Source organism: Phoenix dactylifera, unplaced genomic scaffold (genome assembly GCF_009389715.1).
Source record: "Phoenix dactylifera cultivar Barhee BC4 unplaced genomic scaffold, palm_55x_up_171113_PBpolish2nd_filt_p 001369F, whole genome shotgun sequence".
Lineage (NCBI taxonomy): Eukaryota > Viridiplantae > Streptophyta > Magnoliopsida > Arecales > Arecaceae > Phoenix > Phoenix dactylifera.
The window spans coordinates 80,871-104,093 of NW_024068693.1; the positions used below are offsets into that span (position 1 = coordinate 80,871).

A 23,223-nucleotide genomic window follows, 5' to 3' on the forward strand; every position below is an offset into this window, starting at 1 on the left:
AAGAATGTATTTAGCTTATGGATGTATTTAGCAACAAATTTATTCACTTCCCGCTATCCCATGTCTAATCCCTTATTTTCTTTTGCATATTATATGACTGTCTGCATGACATCTCAAAGAAAAAAAAAAATCAAAAATACTGATTCTTCGATAAAAAAATTTATAGAAAAGTTCCAATTTCAGATGATCATAGGAAGGAACAAGAAGCAAAACCAGATGCTTTAGTTTCTCTTTATGAACAAGTCGGTGAACACGGATAGAAATAGGCCGGATCATATCTATCAATTTATTAGTGAGTTATTTTCACATGTTCAATATCGGCAAGCATTTTATTGCATATATTATTGTATAAAGATATATATGTAAATATTAATTTTAGAAGAGTGTTTATGTACTAAAAAATTTATAAAAAAAATCTGACCAAAATTTTGAGGTGAATCGTATGACTTCAACTTGACCGATGAACATGGGATCCTTTTATCCGAGAAATTTCAGGTATCCATTTGTGGGCGAAAACGTAGAGTACATAGATCACTGTTATCACTAACTGTTCTGTTCAGCACTCATACCCAGTCCGGTCTGGCTTTTAGTATAAAAGCAAACCGCCTTTCTGCTCCTCCAACTCCCCTGCGCACACGTGGCAACCGCGCAGTGAATCATTCAAAGGAAAGAGAGCGAGAAGGCGCTCTCCTTGGGATCCGTCACTCCATTCTCATCCCCGCTCTCCACCTCTCGCTCTCAAACCCCACTCTCTTAGATCCAGAGCAAGAACCAGAACTCCCATTTCCTACTCCTTCCCTTCTCCTTCCGTATAACCCTAGAGTTAGCTTCCTGTTCTTGGTTCTTGATCGATGGCCTTCGCGTTCGCGGGGATTCGCTTCTCCGCCGTGCAAGCTCCGGGGCTGTCACGTCGGTCTGGGATTCATGGAGATCGCCAGAACGGCGGGAATCACTCACTCCTATTCTTGAAGAAGGGTTCTTTCCCGCGTAAGCTCTCTGTATACTTTCACTCACTCACTCACTCCTTTCGAAGCTTGTTTGTTGTTCTGTTTTCGACTCTGTTCTGTTGGAGTTTCTTGGGTAGTACTTTGATGTTTCTATTTAGTAATATGAGGTAAGCGTGTGCTTGTTCTGATCTCGGATGATCAAACTTTTGCTGCTAACTGTTTCTTGTACTCTGTTTCGGTTCTTCTCCTCTTCTTTCAATTTTCTCGTCTTTGTATGCTCTGCCTTGTGATTTGTGTTCATTTTCTTGGATCTTGTACATTATACTGATCTTTTTTTTGTTCGTTTATAGGGTGTTGATCACACCTTTTTTTTTGTGGTTTTGGGGGGACACAGTTTGTGAAGGAGATAACGATATATGTATTATGTGCTACTGCTATTTTAGATTTAAGTTTTCTTCGTGTGTATTGTTAAATTTCATACATTAAAAGTGGAAGATAAAATGGTAATGGGAAAAAAGTAGCATGCGATCTTAACGAGAACTAAAGGCAAAGATTTATAGAACCATCCCTAGAATATAGGGATGAGGCTGTGTTTTGGTTATGGAATCAACTTCAGATGAAAGATGACATTTTAGTGAAGGTGATGCATTATTTGTAGAAGTGCGATGACATTTTAGTGAAGACGATACACTATCCATAGAAGTGTTTTAAGTGTTGTAGAAGTAATTTGCTTTGGTATGTTCTCTCGTTTGTGTTCTTCCTTTAAATCATTTGTATTCCTGTTAGTGTAATGCTTCCTATATTTCTTTTTCAGGGAACATGCTTGGTGGAAATTCTTCTTATGAACCTGATTCTGCATCTATGACTGTTTTTGCATCTGGAAAGGTGTTGATTCCAGGCGGTGAAAGTGATGGTTTCTCATCTTCTGCAGATTCAACTGGGAACCCTGAAGTAGCTCCTGATGACGTGCAGGTGCATTCTAGGATAGGCAACATCCTTTTATTTTATGTCTACATGGTCTTGCAATGTTGTTCGCTGTGATATCTAGCTCAATGACCAAAAAATGGAAGAGGAAGCGATGCTTTTATTTAAGGATATAATGTTTGTGAATCTGCTGAGTCCATATAATTTTCTTGATTGTTTTTGCCAAATATTTGCTTTCATATGGAGTATGGCCTTTTTAGGCCTCATTTGGTTTTAGTCTTAACCCAAAATTATATTAAAATCTTAACACCTCCTTCCTCCCACAAGAAAAAAACCCTTTCCTCCTCCTCTTGCTCCCTTTTTTTTGATATCAAATTGAAAGGATAAGGAAGTAAAATGATACGACCTGTTTTTGCTCCAGTTCTTAATTAAGCATATAGACTTTTATTCAAGGTTCGCCGAACCAGTACCGGAACTCGAACCGGTCGGCGGCCGGTACGGGTCGGTACCATACTGTGTGTCGGTATGGGTAGGGCATGCTGGTTCCGTATTAGCACACCCATTTTTTTTGGAGTTTTCAAAAAATTTTAATTGATAATCACTCTTTTTGAACTTTTTCAATAATTTTAAGTCTAATTTGATTTTTTTAATGCCTTTTTTGATTTTTTGATATTTTTTTGATATTTCTATGATCCCGGTTTAACATAAATGATGCATCTTATTGTTTTAAAATGATACAAATCATAAAATGATTAATGAGATATTGCATTCTACAAGAAGGAACATAAAATATACTCAAATCAAATAGTGACGTAAAAATTATAAAATAATTTAGGCCTAGGCCACTGTGTGCATGATCACATCAAAACTTGAATGAATGAACGCCAAATTTTTATGAAGAGTAGCTTGCATGTCCTTAAATACGTTTCTGATTTTACATTTTTTTAATTTCTATTTATTTTATATTTTTTATTTTCTAATTCAAAAATATATTTTTAATTTTTAAAAATTATATATAATCTAAAAATTAAAAATTTTTCTGTCATCGTGTAGATCGTCTATAGATCTACAAAATATAATAAAATCAAGTTTAAATCAAAAATTTTGGCATGATTTTTTTTATTTTGCAATTTTTGAGCTATTTTTTCAATCTGCTCCTCCAAAAAATGAGGGCATGAGATAGGGAGAGGAAGAACACCTTAATTAGGCTTGGATTTTTCTTCTGAACTACTGAATTGATGTTATTTTTGAATTGTTGGGAAGGGGGAGGGGCGGAAACCTTGCCGCCGCTTTCAATCGTTGTTGGGAAGGCCTTCTCGGGCCTTTCCAACAACAAATAATGCCTCAAACGAGTCAAAAGAGGGGGGCTGGTTCGCACCGAGTTTGAACGGAACTGGCCCGTTCGCACCAGTTTTGGCCGGTTTGTACCCTTTGCGGCTAGTTCGGGACCGGTTTTGGCCGGTTTTGGACCGAACCAGCCGGAACCGAAAAAAATAGCGAACCGACCTGGTTTTGCACCGGGTCGGCTCGGCACTGCCCGAACGGGCGGTTCTGCCCGGTTCGGCAAACCATGCTTCTACTCCATATGTCTAGGTTGCCAAAGCAGGTTTTGCTCACTGTATTTATAGGCAAGCTGATTCAGATTTTCCTTTTCTTCTTAATATTTTGATATCACTTATCCTTTTTCCTTCAAAACTCTTTAAAAATCTTTCCCTTTCAAACTTCTATACCTTTTCATGTGAGTCTGCTTCCTCACAATGCCCTTTTTCATGACTGATCTGCATGTGATTATTTTGGTAGGTGTTACAAGAATCAAGAGGTCTACCCATTGAAGATGAGGATAAGGTAGCAGCTAGGCAGACAACGACGTCTTCAGAAGCTATGGATGATGAAATCATGAATCAAGGTGTTAAACAGTCTTTACATTCTCGAGCCAATCAGACCATTGAAAAAGTTGAGGAGAAACCAAGATTTATTCCTCCACCTGGTACTGGACAAAGAATTTATGAAATTGACTCATCTTTGGAAGGTCATCGTGCACATCTTGATTATCGGTAGGCTGCTCTTTGCTATATGTTTTACAAGATGTTTTGTTCCATTGTGGGGATGTGAATTTGGTAATTTCTGAAATAATGTTAAAATATAAAACAATTAATGAAGAACTGTTAATTGGCATGTATGGTGAATCATGAGAGCCTTAAAACATCAATATCAACATAGCAGAAAAGACATCTATTCTGCACATATATTTCGGTTCATCACTTCAGTATCTAACTCCTCTTCTAAAGTTGATGCAGAGTCCAAATAACAAACTTAGACAGTTTCAACCATGGTATGTTGTACCGGTCCAAACCAGACAGTACAGGGCATACCGTACTTTACCGGTTCGGTACCAGTACTTAATATGGGCGGCGTACCAACATTCAATATACCAAAAAAGTTTTGTACCATACCATACCGATACTGTGCTAGTGTAGCACCGGTACGGGATCCGGTACCGAGGCAGCCATGGTCTACCGTACTGGTCGGTACGTACCGGTCCGGCCCTAGACCGGCACCGGATCTACGTGAAATCCGGTACTGGGTTTTTTTTGGGAGAGCCGACCAGTATGTGGTCCGTATCGGTTGGTACTGGCCGATACCGCTTGGTACCAGTATTGTTGGCCGGTTCGCACCGGAACGTCAATTTTTTTTCAAAACAACCACAGCGCTGCGCCGTACCGGGCCGGTACGGTATCGGTACTGGCCCGTACGGATCGGATCAGACCGGTACTGTATCGGTCCTGCTGGCCACCGGTACGCCGACTGGTACCGATACGGCGGACCTTGGAGGCAGCGAACCTTGGTTTCAACTAAATATAGAATCTTTCAAGTCATATGTTTTTGACTAAAACAGCGGGCCTTAGAAACCTGTTACTGGGCCACTCAGATTGGGGCTTATATGGATCAAAATTTTTGAAAGGAGCGAAGGTGTTGTTTGTGTTAAAAAAAAAAAGAAACCGAGGTGTTTTCCTGCATTTCCAGCAAATCTGATGATTTTGACTGAGCCTGCTGCTGTGTAATGGTCTTCATTATAGAAAAAGGTGGAAGTTAGTATAACGTGAAAGACTAAGTAATGAAAAAAACTTTAAAAACACTATACTTTCACATTCATGAATTAAGGTTCAAAGTAATATGTCCGAAGATGTAGAACACTTCAATTGGTTGTGTGCACATCAAATGCATAAAGAGAAACATACACGTGGTAGAAGCAATTTACAAAACTCAGTATAAAGCCAGAAGCATATGGCCATGAATATTCATATGATTATAGTTGATATTATGGTTTTTTTTTTTTTCATGTATATGGTTTATGAAAGCTTGAATCTGATGAATTACCTGCATCATGTTATGAGTCAGATTTACACTTAAAATTTGGTTCTGTGTTTTCGTTAGCTAACATGTGTTAGATGGTGTTGATTTGTAAAATCATCTATTTTTTTTAAAAAAAAAATATTTATATTTTAAAAGCTTCATCCCTTCTCTTCTTTCTTATCCAACATGCTGCTAACAATGAATTTGTAATTTGGGACTCTATTACATTTTATTTCTTCAACTATAGATATAGCCAGTACAAGAAAAGCCGTGAACTGATTGATCGGTATGAAGGTGGCTTGGATGCATTCTCTTGTGGCTACGAAAAATTTGGCTTTATCCGCAGGTAAATTTCTATCCTTTCTCTGCAAAGCCAAGGATCTCTTTCCTTCTGAAATTACTTCTTGTCTTCAAAGCTCTTGCATTCCACTTAATGCAGCAGTTCCAATCTTCACATCTTTTAATATGTTGTGCTATATGAATTAGTCAAAGCGATCACTTATGTTGCAAAGTAGTTCGTGGATGAGAATATAATTAGGTTCCCCTGAAACATATAGGAATATGAATAGATTATTTATTTCTCCATTTTCTTTCCATAACCACCTTCTTATTGCATTTGAGCCATCATGGGCACCTCCTCTTCAGCTATTAAAATTTTCACGTTAGATTTACGAACATATAAATAATTTGGCCATTTTGTTGCGAATTTCTCCTTCCAGGAGGAAATTCTGAAAATCATCATAAAGACACATTTAATTGATTAAAAATCTTCTTTCAGCTGGTTCTTTTTGTTCTTGATTCAGCTAAAAAATATTAATATTTTTGTCTGGATATGTTATGCAAGAAGTATAAAACCATACATGCATATATCCTTTTTTTTTGGTTAAAAATTGTGCATTCAATCTCCTACTTATTTTTATGTATCTGTAATAGAATTCAATAGTAACAAGTAGGTAAGAGAAATAGTGGAGAAGTCAAAATCATTGTGCTTACGTGTGCTTGAGGTGTAGGTGCAAAAGCATGTGCATGTACATTCATAAGTGCTAGTTTGTCATGTTAACTTTATTCTGAAATAGAATGATGATGGTGCAAAATGTAATGAAAGTAAAAAATAATCTCCAGAGAGGAACTTCTAAAGGAACTTATTTCTGACTCTGTTGCATCCTTTTTGCTTCACTCATTACATTGTTATGCAGATATTTTTTTGTTGTTTGTTGGTTCTTATTTTTATGTTTTATGTACAGTATTATGACATTAGTAATTTTTTTCCTTGAGATGAATATCAAGTTAGTAAATTAAGCATTATTGTTCTTATTCTTTTTTCTGCCAGTAATTGTTTCCAGGATCAGAACAATGGTAGTCTTACTGAAAATACAGAAATGATTGTTTCTACTGATTCGATCACTCTAATTCTTTTATTTTCTCACTTTTTTATCAGTGCTGATGGTATTACTTACCGTGAGTGGGCCCCTGGAGCAAAGGTTTGTTCTTTTCGTAATTTTCATCTGTATCTAACTTCTAAATTTTGCTACTTGCGTCCATAATACAATGATATGGATAAATGTGACATATGACTTTGCTGGTTTAGTCAATATATTCAAAGTTTTACATCTCATTACTGGGTCTCGTATTGGAAACTCACCAGTGAGATATGACATGGCATGGTAGGGTATGCCCCTGTGGCGATACATAGTAAGGGTGCTAGGTCGGAACAACACCTATAGCATGTCTCAGTATATTGAGATCCTGTAATACTGGTTCCCTGTTGCTACTATATGGTTCAGCCGGTGCATAAAACTTTGAATCCATTTATACATGGTCATGTTTGGTTGTCAAGAATGGAAATTAGGCATGGTTTTCCCATTCCCAGGAAATCCATTCCTAGCAATGATCAGGATTAGTCAGTTTGATTCTTGTGTTGGTAAAGTCCAGGTAAATCTAAAGCCAGATACCATATAATATTATATATTTATTGATATATAAATATTATTATAATAATATTAATAAATGACAATATTAATATTATAATATTGATAGTAATGTAATATTAATATTATAATATTAATAGTAATGTAATATTAACATTCTAAATATTATTATATGAATATTATATATTATAATGATAATGATTCTCTAAGTATTATAATATAATATATTCTGCATAAAATTACATAATCTACAATTATATAAATATAAAGTTGTAGTAATATAATATTCTAAGTAATATCATATTGATATTTTAACAATAGACTCTTCTATCGTAATTATTTAATTAGTATCAGTATAACATGATGTCATAATATTAGTAAATAGCAATACTAATATAATTACGATGATAGTAAAAAAAATATTGTAGGGTGGATCTCAAAAGATATGAAAGATCTCCCTCCAAGCCATATCTATGACTTTCATCAAATACAATTTTCCACACTATATATATGTACGAGATTGAGTATGGAATTCTGTTTACTCACTTTAAATTGAGTATCTGTCTCTCTTTTTCTTGCTAGGATTAGAAATCCTGTATTTTACATATCCATAAACTGAAGTCCTTAGATTCCGAAAATAGTGAAATATAAAAAGAAGTGCTTCGAATCGTTGCTATTTGACTCGGGCTTGTTTTGAAAAAGTCCGAGGTTAGAGAAAAGATGAGAAATCTATCTTTTCAGAGTTATCATCCCAATAAAAGAAATATTCTTATGATAGGTCCTTTTTCGTTCAGAAATATAATGAATTGCCTTTCCCATTCTTTCCCTTGACCCTGCAACAAATAAAGACGTTCACTTTTTAAAATATCCCATATATGTAGGTGGGAATATAAGAAGGGGTCAGATATATCTTGATGGGAGCAAGAGTAACAATACAATCTTATTACTATGCATTACAAATGCATCATCATTATGCTTCAATCAGGTTATTCTATTCCACCTCTTATAGGAAAAAGAACTTAAAGCAAAATATTTAATAACACGGTGATACATTTATATAAAATATCTACCCCGAGCACACTCAATGGAGTTGTCGATAGTCAAGTAAAATCCAGTCCATGAAATAATTTGATTTATGGACAGCATTGTTGTGATAAAGGTTGTAATGCCAGATGAATCATTACTGCTAGGCACAAGTTTATCATAAAAATAAAAAATAATTCTTTTTTCTCATTGAAAAATTGATTATCCATTTTTTTGGCAATAAAATAACCACTTATTACTACTAATCCATGTCGCTCTGTCTTTATTCCATACCCATATGGAATTTTAGTATGTCATTTGTGTTTCTGTTACAACACAATGAATAGAATGTTCTTATCAAACTAGTAAGAATATGTATGCCGCACACCTTGTTGGGATTGGAGTTCAATTAGTTGGAGCACCGCTCTGTCAAGGTGGAAGTTGCGGGATTGAGCCCTGTTAGTCCCGAACTAGTATGTTCGAATAATATAATAACACAGTATATTATCAAACATAATATCAATATTATGAGTATAGTTATACTTTAATCTTATAACAAGGTATTAATCTTCTCCTATAATAATATATTGGAATATGTAATAATATTATAATTAATAATACATTATCAAACTTAATATTAATATTATGAATAATATTATGAATATAGTAATATTAATATTAACCCTATAACATTGTATTAAACTTCTCCTATAATAATATAATTAATCTACTAATATAAATTCTTCATTATAGTGTAACAATATTAATAATGACATTATCACTATATATTAATCTTCTATCATAATATTGAATAATTAAGTTTGTTATATAAGCATATTATTATACTATATTAACAAGATAATATTAATAATGATATTCATATTATTTTTATGAGTAAAATTAATGAAGATAGAATTAATATAACAAATAATTCGGTAATACAATGTAATATTACAATAAATGTAATTTTTTTAAAAATTTCATAATAATTTCAAAATATAATAATAATATAATATATATTATTAGTATGATAGTAATATTGATAATAATATACAAAATATAATATATTACCAATACAATATAATATAAAATATTAACATTAATAATATAAAAAACTATATAAGGGCAAAAAATAAACTATATAATAGTGTGAATATGTGATTTAAAATATTGTATATAACATATTATATTATCCAAATAATAAGAAATTATTATAATATATTTTAATAAATAGTAGTATATAAATTCTTTAGTTGTCCAGGCACATACTTAGGACTAGGAAAATGTCCCTGGGGTATGAATTTACCCTCTATTTAGGGGAATCCAAGACCCGTGTAGATCAGCATTCATTTCCAAATGAGTTACCAAACATGGAAATAGGCTGGATCGATGTCTAATGCCCATATCCACCTCCCAATTCCTGTCAACCAAACATGGCTAATGTGTGCATGGGCATGTAGTTCTATTTTTAAGATTTTATGTTCTCCTGAGATTAGCGAGTAATATGATGACATTAAGGGGGGCTTTCTATGGGAATGCAGTTAATGATGTTAATGAAGTTTTGCATACCTTGTCTCATTTTTGGCTCCCTTCTCTCCTTCTCAATGCCCATCCTATTTCTAAATTGTCCTTTTCGATACCATGCTCTTTCGCTGTGGCACCAAACAAATTAAGGTCACCTGGTTGACAAATTGGTTTGCTCTGAATTCTGGACTGCTTGCAAGATTCATTATATTTTTAATACGGTTACAGTGCATGCTGCTAATCATGAACATTGCTTCTTACAAGTTAATTCCTTTTCCAATACCTAGCTAAGAAGCAATACTTTCCATTTTTAGATTGTCATACATTTTCTGTATGCCTTAGCTTAAAAAAACAACTTACTGATTTTTGTTTTCAGTCAGCAGCACTGATAGGAGACTTCAACAATTGGAACCCCAATGCTGATGTCATGAATCAGGTATGTCACTTCATCTCAGATAACTCTTCACCTTTACGGGCACAATTTTTTGCTATTTTCTGTAGATTAGTTTATGATAATCTGAAATTTAAACTCAGTCCTTTTTTGCGACAATTTTTTCTGTTTAAAGCTAATTTTTGTCATTACTGAGAATCTCATCCTAGAGTATGGAAGGAAGCCTGAAATACACTACAATTCACTGTGTGTTTGATTATTGAAGCCATTATCATGTTATCCCCAATAATCAGCCTGAAAGTAGTAAGCACTACTACCTGGCAATTGTGTAAAGAGGTTATGCAATTACATAACATTATCCATTAATTATAGGTCATTATCCATAGATGTACTAGTGACTAACAAGCTTTGCTTGTGAGGTTCTAAAGTGGTCTATTTATGCATTCCTTCGATTAAAGGAGATTTTACAGTAGATTTCTTCTATGATATTCTTACTTGTTAACTTCTGTTATACATACTAACATTTTTCTTGTGCATAAAACATGTTTGCACAATCTGGAAATTTATTATACTGCATAAAACTTCAATTTTATTAGCAGATTGCTGGACCACTTGATTTCATGTGTGCTGACATTTGATTAATTATTTTCAGAATGAGTTTGGTGTGTGGGAGATTTTTCTGCCGAATAATGCAGATGGCTCACCTCCTATACCCCATGGCTCAAATGTCAAGGTATGTTTTCTTCTTGGACATTCGGTGAACTATTGGTTGAATGTTCTCTTTGATGTTCTAAATCCTTATTTTACTTGTTTGCTGTAATTACTGCATAAGATATAGCAGTGCTTTTTTCCTGTTATTTTAGAATATCTAAAATCATGTCATGTGTTGTTGTTGCATTTACTGTTCACTAAGGCTCCGTTTGGGAGAGCTTTTGGAGGGCTAAAAAGCACTTTCTGGCCCTCCAAAAGCACCTTTGGATGAAAAAGGGTGTTTGGTAAAAATTTTGGAAAGCTGTTTTAGCTTTTTCAGAAAGCTAAAAACAACTTGTTGGGAGAAGCTTCATTTTGAAGCTATCCGAAAAAGCTGTTTTGAGCTTTGTCGAAAAGCTGTTTTTTTGACCAAAATACCCCCATTTAAAAGTTTCTTTTTCCTCCCAAAACCCTCCATCATGCCGTCTCTTCCTCTCTCACCCATCCCCCTCCTCCCTTTCTATCTTCTTCCTCTCAATGCTGTTGCCCCTGTTTCTTTTTTTTCTTTTTTTTTGTTTTGTTTTGGGAGGCAGCCTGTGGCTGCCCACGATGGCAGCCACCACGCCGGCCGCCACCCATGGCTGGCAACCCCTCTGCAGGTCGTCGTGATGCCACCCGTGGCGTGTGGCTGGCCCATGGAGCGGCCGGGCTCGGCCATGGGGTGGCCGGGCCTTCGCCAGCCGCGGGACTGGGGAGGCGAGCCGCAGCGAAGCTTCCATGGCAGCCAGCCACGTCCGCCGCCTCCCGAGCCCCCTCCCGGGCCGCCGCGGCCCGGCCCCCTTCCGGCATTGCTGGCCTTGCGGGAGGAGAATAAAGGAGAAGAAGGGGAGAGAGGAAGGAGAAGAAGAGAAGAAAAAAGAAAAGAAAAAGAAAATAAAAAAAAGAAGAAAAGGAAAGAAAAAAAGAGGAGAAAACAAAGAAAAAGAAAAGAAAATAAATAAATAAATAAATGCATAAATAAATATGTATATAAATGAACGAATAAATAAATAAATAAATAAGATAATAAATAAATATATTTCAATGAAATAAACTAATAAATAAATAACTAAATAAATAAATAAATAATGAGTGAGTGGCAAGTAATTTGATCTAAATAAATAAATAAATAAAAATAAATATTAGTAATTATTTTACTAATTTTATCATCTAGCTAGAAAATTTGTTAGAGAGATAAATGGTCATAAGAAGGGTAAAAAATTTATTTACACTAATAATTATAATATTTTATATATTTATTATTGTATTATACTATAAATATAATATTATATTACATTATATCATAATACATTGATATGTTATGTTAAATAATTTAATATTATATTAAATTATCCTATAGTATATAATGTTATAGCACTATATTATAATAATATTATATTACATTACATTATATTATATATTTATGTATTAATATATATTATATTTTATTATGCTCTATTGTATAATACTAGTAATGTCCTTTATGGTCATTTTGTCACACAAAAGTACTTGCTCAGTTTGTTTACCAAACACATGTTAAAGTGTGGCAACACTTTAGAAATGTGGTTACCAAACAGTAAACAGTTTTTTTTATAAAAGCTCTACTTTAGAAAGCTCTACTTCCAACAACTCTACTTCCAAAAGCTCCCCCAAACATGACCTAATTCTATGAGTGCAATGTATCTAATAAAATATGCTATTACCAGTCCGAAGAAACTGATATTCTTGTGCCTTCATGTTAGCTCCTCTTTCCATTAATAATGTGCACGCATCTCATAGGTTCAGGGTTGGAGAAGAAAATCTACTAAAAGATTAACCAGCATAATAACATATGAATGAACTTTTAATTCTATCAGAGTTGAACTCAGTGGTGCCAATGCTAATGAAAGGCAAACTAGTTGTTGACCACCTTTTGGTAGATGATAATGACAGAAAATTGGAAAGTACGCTTTCGCTTGATTGTGAGGGTTCTAGAGTTCTCATATCAGCAGATTTACTGTTCACATTTGTATAGAAATTCTTCAATGTGCAAGTATGTTTGACTTGTAAGAATCACTCTGAGCTTTGTTAGTCTTAAAAAATACACTGTTTCATTAGTAATTTCTACCTCTTGAATCATGAATGGATTTAACTCGTTAGTGACCCACAAATGTAGCCAGGACAGTCCTTATCATATCAATTTTGGGTTACAAATTCGTATACTCGGTCAGTCCAAGCTTGGAGTCCATACTAGCAATGTTATTCTCAGGAACATGTAAGCTTTGTTCCAGCTTCATAAATATTTCTACTGATAATCTACTGTATATAAAGAGAATGCTCCACATTGGGCACGTGAAGCTGGACTCCCAAAATGAAGCCTCAATAATAATTGCACAAAGAGCACAATCAAATAGGGGTGAAAGTGGACCGGATAATATTCATTCGGATCCATTTTTTTAATCCAAATCTATATTTGTCCGGATCTATTTTCATATCCAAATCTTATCTGAATATGTATACAATTTTTAATATTTAATCAATATCTGTAACTGTATCCATATTTTTCAAAGATAAGCAGATACAAATATGGATCTACTTAGTCTTACATAGCTCTCATGAACTCAAAGGAAAATAAGTGACAATATTATCATGTCTTTAACTTAATTTCCTATCCATATTGTGATAGCTGTGAGTTGATGGATATGGATATCTGTATCTATTTAAAACAAATATGGATATGAATTTTACCATCTGATTTATAGTTGTATTCGTGTTTGTATTCCTTAACTAAAACTGGATATAGATCTGGATATAGAGATATCTGATCTGTGTTCAGCCTACTATCAAACATAGAAAAGACAGTCCTACATGTTTTTTTTCTGAAAATATAGCGGGGAGTCCACATGACTCTCTACTATGCTTTTTTTGCTGACTGGAAAGCCACGTGCACGTGCTAACTAGGTTATTTAATTGTCACAGTGATACTATGTGTTTTTGTACTATAGTTTACTAGTTCCTAATCCGTGTGAGGTTTAAGCAATGCTGCTTATCTCAACACTCAAATGTTCAAGAAATATGCATCACATAATTAAAATTTCCATCGAGCTGTTTCTGTTTTTATTGCTTTTCATCATGTGTATATCGTGGATTGTTTAATGAATGATAGGATTAAAGTTCTCCGAATAGGTAAAACATATCATGGAGCATTTACTAAGCTACACCTACATACTTGATGCATAGAAGTTGAGCTGATCATGGGCCAGGCCTTGAGCCTAGGCTATATTTATTTCTAGTTGGGCTTTAGGCCGGCCCAAATTTTCTGTGCCCAAGCACGGCTCATGATCAACTCTACATATAAGTAGTACAATAACATCCTTGGTAACCCTATACTGATATTGGCATGATAGATACGCATGGATACTCCATCTGGCATTAAAGATTCAATTCCTGCATGGATAAAGTTCTCTGTACAAGCCCCAGGTGAAATATCATACAGCGGAATATACTATGATCCCCCTGAGGAGGTATGAATTTTTTTTCTTCATTTTTCTGATTTTATTCATCTGGATCACATTACAAATTATTATTACTAGCTTAATTTATGATTTGTCAATCTCTTGGAGTTGATATATTCACCTAGCTCTAACATGTTGGTCTTTCTCATCCAATCATCAATCTTAACTTTACATTAAAGGCTCTTTACATATATCTGCAGGAAAAATATGTGTTTCAACATCCTCAACCAAAATCTCCAAAATCATTGCGCATTTATGAATCACATGTGGGGATGAGTAGTCCGGTATGTATGCTTTCTTTGTATCCTCAGTTATGAATTCTCTATCTTCTTCTTTAGGTTTCACTTTGGTGTGATAACAGTGATAAAGTAGCATGTTCAAGTCTTAATATGACTCCTTTTACTGATTGAAAGAGAACACATTAACTTATGCTAGCTCATGGTGTGTTAGGAGGCACGACATAGTAATAATATGTTTTTTAAGATTCCTTAAAATCTTGTGCATGAAATTTCTACTTGAGTTGCATGTTCCTTGTCTATTCATAGTTCATGATAAATCCCTCATTCTGAATTACATTCTTTTCTATTTGGATAGCTAAATACCTCTATATTAGAACTCAATAGTGAAAATCAAAGAACCATATAACTAAAATATTTCTAATATAATTCATTTTCTACATCACTAGGGCTACAAATGTTAAAGTTGAAAGTTATTTATGGAATTGCTAGAAGTTGGTTTCATGGAGTTAAATTAGTTGAGAACTGAATATGAATTGCCATTTTTGCGTTTTTGACTAAATGACCATGCAAAAGCAGTTAAGCTCATAACCAAAATGATAACAAGGTAGCCTTATCCCATTTATACGGGGTTGACTTTTGGAATTATTTTATGCCATTTCACTGATGTGAAGGATTAATCCTTCTTGCCAAAACTTTGAAATTTTCCATGTGTTTTCTCCAGTCTTTTCCTTTAATCTGCAGCCCTTAAAACCAACATGGATCTTTTTTTCCCGTGCAGTTTCTGCTGTGATCTTTGTTGCATGTTGCTTATACTCATCTTTTTGGCATCAATAATGCAATATGTTGGGCAACTCCTAAGCTTCTTTTACTGTGGTTATATCTCCCCAAGCCCATGTCCTAATCAAGTATGTGCTTATCTATCTCCTTTATTCTATATCATGAAGATAAGGAAGCCTCTTAAGTGTCTCATGATATCAATTGTTGATGGGAGCCTACATGAAAGTTATCTCATTTATTGAATTTAAAATTTTGATTGTTGCAATTTTTGAATTTCACAAACTAGTCTATTCAATATTTTAAGTCTTGATTTTGCGCCTATACTGGTTTCTTGCTGATATAGTATGGTACACCCCTGTCCCAACACATGGCACGTTCCTGGAGTCAGCACAGCATCCGTACCATATGTCAATACAGGGGCATAAGAACCAAGTACTGTGCCAGTACCCTTTTGGGTCAGTACAATATACCCTGTGCTGCTTGGCATGGTTTGACACTCAAAACCTTGGGTTTATTGTATACTTTCACCTTGTAAGGGTTGCAGAATCCCATACAGGATTCAATGTTGCTAATTCTTCTCACTCCCTTTTGGGTCAGTACAATATACCCTGTGCTGCCTGGCATGGTTTGACACCCAAAACCTTGGGTTTATTGTATACTTTCACCTTGTAAGGGTTGCAGAATCCCATACAGGATTCAATGTTGCTAATTCTTCTCACTTTATTTTTACATATCTTTATTGAACGGTAAAGGTGGTGTGTTCTCTGAATGTTAAATTTCCTCCTGATTTTCTTTTTTAAAAAAATACTGAAAGAAATGTTTGCTCCAAATGTTTAAAGGCACTCACATTCTTTTGTTATAGCGGGCATGTGCTTATATTCTGCCTGTAGGATGATGGGGTTATTTTGTTTAACAACTGTTGTGTTTTCCTCATGCTTTAGTCTATGGTGATACTCAAATGCAAGACCTTTTCCTTCACTAATTCATGGGTTCTCGTAAGCAGGAGCCCAAGATTAACACGTACGTTAGCTTTAGGGATGATGTCCTACCTCGAATCAAAAGGCTCGGATACAATGTTGTTCAGATAATGGCCATTCAGGAGCATTCATATTATGCAAGCTTTGGGTATATTCTTGATTCTTTTAATTGTAGTTTTCTTCAAGAACTAAATATGCACAAATGATGGTGATAAATGTAGTAATAAGCATTTTCCTTTTTTGAGTTGGTCTCTTACAACCACATTTCAAACCATCTGATCTGTGACTTATTGATGATAAAATTTTCAAAAAATCTCTTGCCCTCTGCCTATTTCTGGTTTCATATATATGCTAGGTTTACTTTTTGGGATCTTGCAAACTTGGACTTTGGAAAGGAACAGCACTAATTGGCAATTTAACTAGTGTTTACACATATTTGCTGTCCTCACCTGTCTCCTTTCATGTGCGTGATGGAAGGCTATGCATGTTTCATTGTGATGGAAGGCTATGCATGTTTCATTTTTTATGTTCATGCACATCTATCTGATTGGGTTTAAAGGAGAAACATAATGGACGTGTTTGATGTTTGATGCCACGCACTTGCTTCTAATCAGCTAAGAGACAATTCTTTTGTTAATCTAATACTTCTGGATGCTGTCCCATCTTTTACATCAGGGGAAAAAAACATAGCTATAAACGTCGTTATATTTACAGATCTTAAGTTTTTAGACCATCCTCAGGAAAACTAACCTGCCTGTGCATGTACAGAAACTGACACAGACATGAAGGAAAAGAAGAAACTTAAAAATGCGATCCGTCATTACTTTTCATTCAACTCTTTGCTCCTCTGAAACTTCACTCTAGTTGTCATGTAAACTACACATACAGACGTATGCATACATTACACATGCATTCAAACATACACATCCAAATATGTTCTTGTACCAAGGTTCAAATGTCCTCAATATTACATTTTAATATCCATGTGTTTATCAATGCTCTCAGTATCTTGGATATGAATTATTGAGCCTTGCCTTGTAGACCTCTTTATGCCATCCAAGGCTTAATGTCTTGATGTGGCTATATGAATCTTTGCTGGCAGTTCTGTTTTTCCTTCTTTATTCAAACTTATATCTATACTGCATGCTGTAGGTATCATGTTACTAATTTTTTCGCGCCTAGTAGCCGTTTTGGAACACCAGAAGAACTCAAGTCTTTGATCGACAGAGCTCATGAGCTCGGTCTGCTTGTTCTCATGGATATTGTTCACAGGTGACATTTGAAATTTCTTGGATGTGATATATACTTACTTGTGATACAATAATGATTGTTGTCAACATTTTCTTGATAAAAGTTATCATGTTATTGATCTACTTTTTTGGGTTATTTTATTAATGATTCATCTTACTATTTCCATTTATGCATCTGTCACATTTTTTTATACATGCACACACATTTTCTTTTATTTTTCTTCCTTACCTCTCTTTAAGTTCATGTCAGGATTTTCGGAAAACAGTGATCTAATTCTTAATGTATTGTTTTTTTAAAATTTATCATAATAGATTGGTTATATCTCTAAAAATAGCATAGAGTTGAATACATGGAGGTTATATAGGTTTGACATTATTTGCGTGATTATCTTAGCAAAATTCTGACAGTACTGAGGTAAATCCGAGGAAGTGATGACCTTCAGGCAATATGAATCGGGGCTAGCCCTAGCAGTCACACCCCATTGCTTAGCAACCAAAGGTTCTGGGTTTGATTCTTGAATGGTGCATCCCAAAAATTTGGACTTGGGTGTAGTATAGGTGGATTTCCCTTCATTTCTCTCATAAAAACTGATAAACTTCAGGCAATACTGGCATGGTTAGGCAACAAAGAGGTACTAATATTAAAAGTTATGATGAAATAACTGACAATTGCATGGAAAACTAGAGTTCTACAAATTTAAAGGATTGAAGATATGCATAATAAAGCATATATAAGTGCCGTAAAGGTGAGAGCATACATGAAATATTAGATGCTACTGCAATGCATATCTATTCAAATGTATTATTTAACATCTTTGAAAATTTCTCTTTTATTTGAAAAGCCGTATATTTATATGCAATTGCATTTTGACATCAAGTGCTTGAGCCAGTTTCTTGGTAGTTCGGGAACCTGCTTAAATATGACAAGGATCTTGTAGTGCAAAGATTTGATGACAAACTCATAGGTTAGAAGGTTTAACTCTCTTTAGGGAATGGGTTGAAGGGAGGAATAATATACACATACATACATAAATACATGTGTATATCTATGTATGTATGTATGTATGTGCGTATGCATGTATTTATGTATGTTTATATACCATGGATAGTGTTTGTGTTCATTCATATCTTCCTGCTTCATTTATCTTGTACATAACCTCTTTTTTTTTTGTCCTCAAAGAAATGACTCTTTTATTTGCATATATGTATATTAGTTGATTTTGTTACTCGCTGTGCTCTATATCCAGCCATGCATCGAACAATGTCCTGGATGGGTTAAATCAGTTTGATGGAACTGAGACACATTACTTCCATACTGGTTCACGAGGTTATCATTGGATGTGGGATTCTCGCCTTTTCAATTATGGAAGTTGGGAAGTAAGGATCAAAGTTACAATTCTTAGTTGTATACTATATTTGTTTATATGTTTCTGTTTGGTGTTTTAATCATAGATTATTATCAATTTCTTTTGCCCCTTTAGGTGCTAAGGTTTCTACTTTCAAATGCAAGATGGTGGCTAGAGGAGTACAAGTTTGATGGTTTCAGATTTGATGGTGTAACCTCAATGATGTATACTCACCATGGGCTACAAGTAAGCAAATTTCAGTTGCATTGTTGACTCCTTAAGTTCCTCTCCCTCCCTCCCTCCCTCCCTCCCTCCCTCCCTCTCTCTCTGTATGTACAGTTTTCTATTTATTGTATTTTTAACACAAAAGAGTTTTTCTTTAATTTAATCTCCTAGATCAAAAGCATCTTCTTTAATTTATATTCTTTTTATAATTGTGCATGTATATTTATACTTGTTTATATTCTATTTATTGGCACTTGTATTTTTAACACCAAATAGTTTTTCTTCAATCTAATCTTCTAGGTCGAAAGCATCTTCTTTCTTGATAATGAATTTAAAACTAAAGTGAGACAGATTTAGTTATTGTCACTACCTGAATGAGTATTAAATATAGATGACAGTATTGGTTTTTGTTTTTTTTTGTTTTTGCCCTTGTGAGTGTTTAAGTTATTTTCTTCCAGGTAGCGTTTACTGGGAATTACAATGAGTACTTTGGATATGCAACTGACATGGATGCAGTGGTCTATCTGATGCTGGTAAATGATATGATTCATGGGCTTTATCCTGAGGCTGTCACCATTGGTGAAGATGTAAGTAGGGATTATTTTTCTTTCTTTCTTTTCTGTTTCAATACCCTTCCTGTGCATTATATATTTTATTGGGTTTGATATGAATTTTGTCCATGTGGTGGTTGTTAAGTCTTAAATCTTGCATTATTGCAATCAGTATCTTAGTTCCTATCTAACTTTATAATTATGCCAACACAATAAGCACATTAACTTTAAATTGCTGGAGGTATAAGGTATTATGTGCATAAGTTTAGTAATGCATGCATGGTAATATTGTTTATGTGTTTCTGCTTGTATATTGTTTATGTGTTTCTGCTTGTATATTGTTTATGTGTCAGAACACCTGGATAAAGTAATATCACATTTAATTGAGCTTATAGGAAGTCTGCTTGTTTATTGCATATTTTACTTTGTTGCATATTTAATGATGAAATAGAAGATCCATTTTTAATACTGAATTTAGGTTAATTTTGATAAAAATAATACTTATGGGCTTGTAGCAACATAAGAAACTTGAATTATAAAGGTGGAGGTCTTTGGAAGTGGCAGTAAGAGATCAATTGCTGCATGGCATCCTAGGTAGAAATTTCTAGGCATCTATTGTTTTTCCTAGTTTATCACTGATAGCATCTTGTACTTTCATTATACTCAGAGAGTTAGACATGTGCTTGACCTGAATAAAGCATTGTGGCTACAGGATGGGGATTTATTCCTAATGGTATAGCCCTTCCATTTTCTAATTACCATATATTCTCAGATCTCAGGTGTACAATGCCAGCCGAGTGGCAACTTTAATGCACTAATAATCAGATTGGATTTTCATTGTTAAATCCAATGCTTCTTCATTGCACGGGAGTACAATTAACTCATTTTTTAATAGGTTGGATGTTGTTGTTTTAATGATCTAATATTTAAAATTTTTTTTGAAGGATGCCAGCCAAGCGGCAACTTTAATGCTACTAATATTCAGATTGGATTTTCATTGTTAAATCCAATGCTTCTTCATTTCATGGGAGTACAATTAACTCATTTTTTAATAGGTTGGATGTTGTTGTTTTAATGATCTAATATTTAAAATCTTTCTTGAAGGAATTGCTTACAGAACTTAAAATGCGCTAAGTAATAGTTGTAGCAATATTCCGTATTCTACTTATAGGTGGCTCATGTGTTTCAACTTTCATTACATTTGTCTACAATAAGGAGCAGTGAAATGCAGTATTTTTTTTGTTTTGCATGTTGTTATAGAATTAAATATGGTATTAGTTTTCTACAATAATTTGCTGGAAGACTGAATTCTTGGAAGTTTTTCTTTGTTTATTAAGTATGCTTAAGGCGAAAAAACCTCGAATCAATGATATTATTCTAATTTAAAGAATAAAAGTCATTTTAGGATGTGATATATCATAGTTTAACAATAATCTTATTTTAAAGGATGGTGATAAAAAATGGTGCTCAGGAAGAAAAAAAATATGACTGTGATCTGTTTGGCTTGTTGGTGCACCAAATCATAGGTCAAGTTGGATTTGGGCTGGGATGTGAGATAATGTTACTATATATTATTTACTTTTATCGTTTCAGGCTTCAGGGTGGGCTTGCGTTGGGCCAAGAATACACAGATTGAAAGATAACATATTCAGGCCTTAGAACACCTGAAGTATTAAGACCAAAGGGCTTGTACCTGATCCAACTTCCTAATGGCCCAGGCTCAGTGTCAGCCCTTATCATATGATGCTATACATGAGCAAGACTAAACCATGCATTCCAGAATAATGGGACCATGCATAATATGATATACCAACTCGTTAAATAGAAGAAGAATAAGAATGTGCACTTATTTTTATACATATACTGCTGTTGTTCACTTCACACAAACTTAATATTACGCCTATCATTACTTTGAACTATTTGAAATTTTACTACAATGCTGGGACAAGGTACAACATTTATTGTGCAATGAACAATATCTTCAATGCAAGCTGTTAGTTGCTTTTGGTTGTTACCCAGTTTTACGTATCTAAAAAAAATGAGTCTTTGTGGTTGGTATGCATGGTCCGAGTTCTAAAGAGGTTTGTACAAGTGATAGTGGCAATTATTTTGCACTAATCAATGTGTAATATAACATTTATTTTGATCTGTGCTGTTCATGTAATGCATATCTGCATGGTACTTAGACTCTTTGTGATTCAAGTATTGCTGATTATAGTTTATTTTTTTATGGTCCATACTTGATCCTTCCCTTGTCATTGCATAAACTTATATTGACATTATATGTCTTGATATTTGTACAGGTCAGTGGAATGCCAACATTCTGCATCCCTCTTCATGATGGTGGTGTAGGATTTGATTATCGCCTTCATATGGCTATTGCTGATAAATGGATTGAACTTCTCGAGTAAGTGCTATCTGGAAATTTTTATTTTATTGTTATTGTTTTTCAGATCATTGCAGCCATTTCAAGTTAAATTTACACGCACTTGATAACAGAAAATCCATAGGTGTATACATCTTAATCATTGAGAAATTGCCAAGAGTATGACGAGCTGTGGAAGTTTATTGGAATTGTGTGCACCTTGCTTGTGTTGCATTTATTATGTTACATGGTATAGATGACTTGATGGTAGATATTGTCTAATACACATTTTGCTTCAATGATAAGTCTCCACTCACCTGTCCCTGTTTGTTCTACATTGTCGACGGATGAGAAGATTGGTTCATAATTAAGAAAAGAATAATGACATGTAATTAAGAACTTAGCCTACTGGAAAGAAGGCATAAGGGATGTTACATAACAACAATTAATGATTGGTGTTTTACTTATCAGTAATTGTGCATATCGCAATTTCGGATTATTCTAGGTTTCAAAATCCTCCTGCATGCTAAATGTGTAACAGAAATAGCTGACAAAAATAAATTTTAGCTGCCAATGATATACTCGCTCAACGCTAATGGTTACTTATTTTTATGTCTTGCTATAAAGCACCATCCTGACAAAAAATAAATTTTATCCACCAATGATATATCATCTACATTCGTTCAGCATTTACGTTATGGTTTTCTATTATTATTCAAAATCGCTCGATATGTCTGACCAATAATCAAGCAACTTCATTATATGAGAATCGTGTTAATGATTCTGCGATATATGAGGTGACTAGCTGTGCACAAAATCAATTGACTTGTAAGGCTAAGAGTTCCATGAGTTCTATCGTCACATTGATGGCTAAAAAAACTAAATTTTCTTTTTCTCGATATTTGATACAGGTTAAAGGATGAGGATTGGAAAATGGTAGATATTGTTCACACTCTCACAAATAGGAGATGGTTAGAGAAATGTGTTGTTTATGCCGAAAGCCATGATCAAGCTCTTGTTGGTGACAAGACTATTGCATTCTGGCTAATGGACAAGGTTTTCCTAATACTCACTTTAGCAGTATCTTTGCATCAGTTGAGTCATGGAGTTTATCAATCCTTTTATAATAACAATATTAAGAATGATGTCCATTTTTGTCACTGATTTCTGGCATCCATA

The 23,223-nt window shown here is 34.2% G+C and overlaps 1 protein-coding gene across 1 annotated transcript; it reads left to right on the forward strand.

The window, feature by feature from the left end:
- The first annotated feature begins 641 nt into the window (after nt 1-641).
- Nucleotides 642-23,223, forward strand: LOC120108506 (1,4-alpha-glucan-branching enzyme 1, chloroplastic/amyloplastic-like). The gene is made up of 16 exons (XM_039122122.1): nt 642-987; nt 1,762-1,919; nt 3,672-3,925; nt 5,473-5,571; nt 6,664-6,706; nt 10,077-10,136; nt 10,744-10,824; nt 14,207-14,323; nt 14,515-14,598; nt 16,334-16,455; nt 17,460-17,579; nt 18,805-18,934; nt 19,039-19,149; nt 19,587-19,715; nt 21,983-22,086; nt 22,956-23,223. Exons 1-16 carry the CDS (start codon nt 852-854, stop codon nt 23,206-23,208), a joined length of 2,001 nt encoding a protein of 666 aa, XP_038978050.1. The 5' UTR covers nt 642-851; the 3' UTR covers nt 23,209-23,223.

Coding starts and splice junctions, on each gene's coding strand:
- LOC120108506 (XM_039122122.1), top strand. CDS start 852: ATGGCCTTCGCGTTCGCGGGGATTCGCTTCTCCGCCGTGCAAGCTCCG. Junction 10,137..10,743: donor ATGCTGATGTCATGAATCAG/GTATGTCACTTC, acceptor AATTATTTTCAG/AATGAGTTTGGTGTGTGGGA. Junction 19,716..21,982: donor CTGTCACCATTGGTGAAGAT/GTAAGTAGGGAT, acceptor ATATTTGTACAG/GTCAGTGGAATGCCAACATT.